The sequence below is a fragment of the Capsella rubella genome, unplaced genomic scaffold (assembly GCF_000375325.1).
Source record: "Capsella rubella cultivar Monte Gargano unplaced genomic scaffold, Caprub1_0 scaffold_1, whole genome shotgun sequence".
In the NCBI taxonomy this organism is placed as follows: domain Eukaryota; kingdom Viridiplantae; phylum Streptophyta; class Magnoliopsida; order Brassicales; family Brassicaceae; genus Capsella; species Capsella rubella.
Genome location: NW_006238923.1, coordinates 12,683,609 through 12,686,224, shown reverse-complemented (window position 1 = coordinate 12,686,224; position 2,616 = coordinate 12,683,609). Strand labels below are relative to the sequence as shown.

General features: G+C 30.7%; 2 protein-coding genes across 2 annotated transcripts; both read right to left on the bottom strand.

Annotated features, from left to right (window-relative positions):
• Positions 1 to 13: 13 nt before the first annotated feature.
• On the bottom strand, positions 14 to 347 carry LOC111828721 (defensin-like protein 43). The gene is made up of 2 exons (XM_023777324.1): positions 263 to 347; positions 14 to 168 (listed from the first exon to the last, which is right to left on the bottom strand). The coding sequence occupies exons 1-2, from the start codon at positions 345 to 347 to the stop codon at positions 14 to 16; spliced, it is 240 nt and encodes a 79-aa protein (XP_023633092.1).
• A 1,540-nt stretch (positions 348 to 1,887) lies between these two features.
• On the bottom strand, positions 1,888 to 2,221 carry LOC111828680 (defensin-like protein 43). Its single transcript, XM_023777200.1, has 2 exons — positions 2,137 to 2,221; positions 1,888 to 2,042 (listed from the first exon to the last, which is right to left on the bottom strand). Exons 1-2 carry the CDS (start codon positions 2,219 to 2,221, stop codon positions 1,888 to 1,890), a joined length of 240 nt encoding a protein of 79 aa, XP_023632968.1.
• Between the last annotated feature and the right edge of the window lie 395 nt (positions 2,222 to 2,616).

Here is a 2,616-nt window from a genome sequence, read left to right as displayed (position 1 = left end):
AGACTTGTTTCTATCACTTGGTGCAACAACATTTGTTTCCGAAAGAAGTAGCACATCTCCCAGATGTGAACCCAGCCTTCCTACAATCCGCCGCACATTTACCATCACCGTACGTCGGCGAACAAGTGTTCTTGCACATATCATCAATTCTCCCAGAAGGTTTGATCTCTGCATGTCCACAAAGTCACCACATATTAATATCGTATATAATCATATCTACGTTCTTGCTTTGAAACGATGAAACCTAATCAGAAAACATTACCTGAAGCCAAGATGTTGTAACTGGAAAAAGAAGCTGAAATTATAATCAAGAGTAAGAAAGTCATCGAAGTGTTGGTGTTGCCCATTTTCTTGCTTGAAGTATCAAACTATAAAGTTTATTTACAAAATATGTTATGTGAGTTTCTAGATTATAAGTAGAAGCTATATTTATAGAACATTAAGGTTTTTGTGATTGTCAAAAAGAAGTTTACAATTGATGGATCTTCCATATATATGAATAAATTTGTAGTTTGACTAAAAAATATTTTTATATATATTGGTGCATGTATATGGATCTTCCTATATAATAAATAATATTTTACTCACTAAAGAGATTTTTTTCTTAATTCTTTTTTTTTGTTTTCAAAAACAACGTTGACCCATATCATATATCATATCGAAATAGGTTAAAGAACCGGGTTCAGATAATAGCTAAGATATTTTGTTTAAAATTAGATGGTTTCTTAGTTATGATTTATTTTCTTTTTTGACAACTCTTGATGTGCAAATTCTGGCTTATGTACCCAGCCATGGCTCAAGAAATTAGAATGCCCTTGGGCAAAAAAATGTTTTTGGCCTTTTCTCTAATTTATGCTAACGAAATTTTAATTTGTGTGCCCATAAAACATGTTTTTAAAGATATTTTTATACATAAATTGGCATTTTCACATTTGAAAAGAAAAACAAAATGAAAAATGGACCTAATGTTATTTTTTGTCACCTATTCTACTACTTTACAATAAAAATGGGCCCTATAATCTTAGAATAGTTTTTAAAAACTAAACTGGCTTTACGCCATTGCCCCTTTGTCCACCTTAGTTGAGCCAGACCTGTATGTACTACTTCATGTAGCCTTTCTCGTGCCAGCGAGACAAACAGCCATGACCAGCTTATCAACTTCATTTAGTCCTGTGACTATGACCAACTTGTCTACAATCTCCCATCATGGAAATCCGTTAGAAAAACTTTGATCTCACATGTGTTAAATCGCTTATTAGCCTTTGCCTCAAAACTCTCTATGATCTATTATCTATCTTTATATGCCCTGCTTGATTTTTTTCTTAAACTTTGGATTTATATATATTTCTCTTTGTACTAATATTTATGATTAAATGAATCAAGTTTTTGCCGAAACAAAATGAGAAGTATATTAGAAGCTAATCTTGAAGTTGCAAATAACGACACGGTACTTTGCTCTGCTATCACAAGGAGAAGCTTTATCATAAGACCTTGTTGCCTAATCATTTTCAAAATAATACCAACGAAAAAAATAACATAACTAATATCTTTTTTCGATTTTATAATAGTTACAATCATTTGTAAACGTAACATATAGTTCACCTTAAGGATATTTTGTTTTACTTTTTCATTATCTTTAATTGTTACCAAACCTAAATCCAGAGTAATTTTAACAAGTCTACAGAAATCATAATTACCTAATCATTTTCTCCGCTTTAAATAACTGGAATCGCAATAAAAGAGATGTATGGTGATAGTAGTTCAGACTTTCGATTAAGAAAACTACAATCGTCAAATAATTTTATATTTTCTCATTTAATTTTTTATTTGTGGAAAAACAACAAAAGAAAATAAAACATATTAATGTAAAGACAAGATCGGTTTCTATCACTTGGTGCAACAACATTTGTTTCCGAAAGAAGTAGCACAACTCCCAGATGAGAAGCCAGCCTTCCTACAATCAGCCACACATTTATCATAGTCGTACATTGGCGAACAAGTATTCTTGCACATATCATCAATTCTCCCAGAAGGTTTGATCTCTGCATGTCCACAAAGTCACCACATATGAATATCATATATAATCATATCAACGTTCTTGCTTTCAAACGATGAAACCTAATCAGAAAACATAACCTGAAGCCAAAATGTTGTAACTGGAAAAAGAAGCTGCAACTATAATAAAGAGTAAGAAAGTCATCGAAGTCTTGGTGTTGCCCATTTTCTTGCTTGAAGTATCAAACTATAAAGTCTATTTAAAAAATATGTTATATGAGTTTCTAGATTGTAAGTAGAAGCTATATTTATAGAACATAAAGTTTTTTGTGATTGTCAAAAAGAGGTTTACAATTGGTGGATCTGCCATATATATTAATAAATTTGTATTTTGACTAACAAATATTTTTATATACATTGGTGCATGTATATGGATCTTCACATATACTCAATAATATTTTTACTCGGACTAAAGAGATTTTCTTCTTAATTATTTTATTTTTTCAAAAGCAAGGTTGACCCTGATCATATACCATATCAAATTAGGCTAAAGAATCGGGTTCAAAGAATAGCTAAGACATTTGGTTTGAAATAAACTGGTTTATTATTTTTAATTTTTTT

Coding starts and splice junctions, on each gene's coding strand:
- LOC111828721 (XM_023777324.1), bottom strand. CDS start 347: ATGGGCAACACCAACACTTCGATGACTTTCTTACTCTTGATTATAATT. Junction 169..262: donor TTACAACATCTTGGCTTCAG/GTAATGTTTTCT, acceptor GTGGACATGCAG/AGATCAAACCTTCTGGGAGA.
- LOC111828680 (XM_023777200.1), bottom strand. CDS start 2,221: ATGGGCAACACCAAGACTTCGATGACTTTCTTACTCTTTATTATAGTT. Junction 2,043..2,136: donor TTACAACATTTTGGCTTCAG/GTTATGTTTTCT, acceptor GTGGACATGCAG/AGATCAAACCTTCTGGGAGA.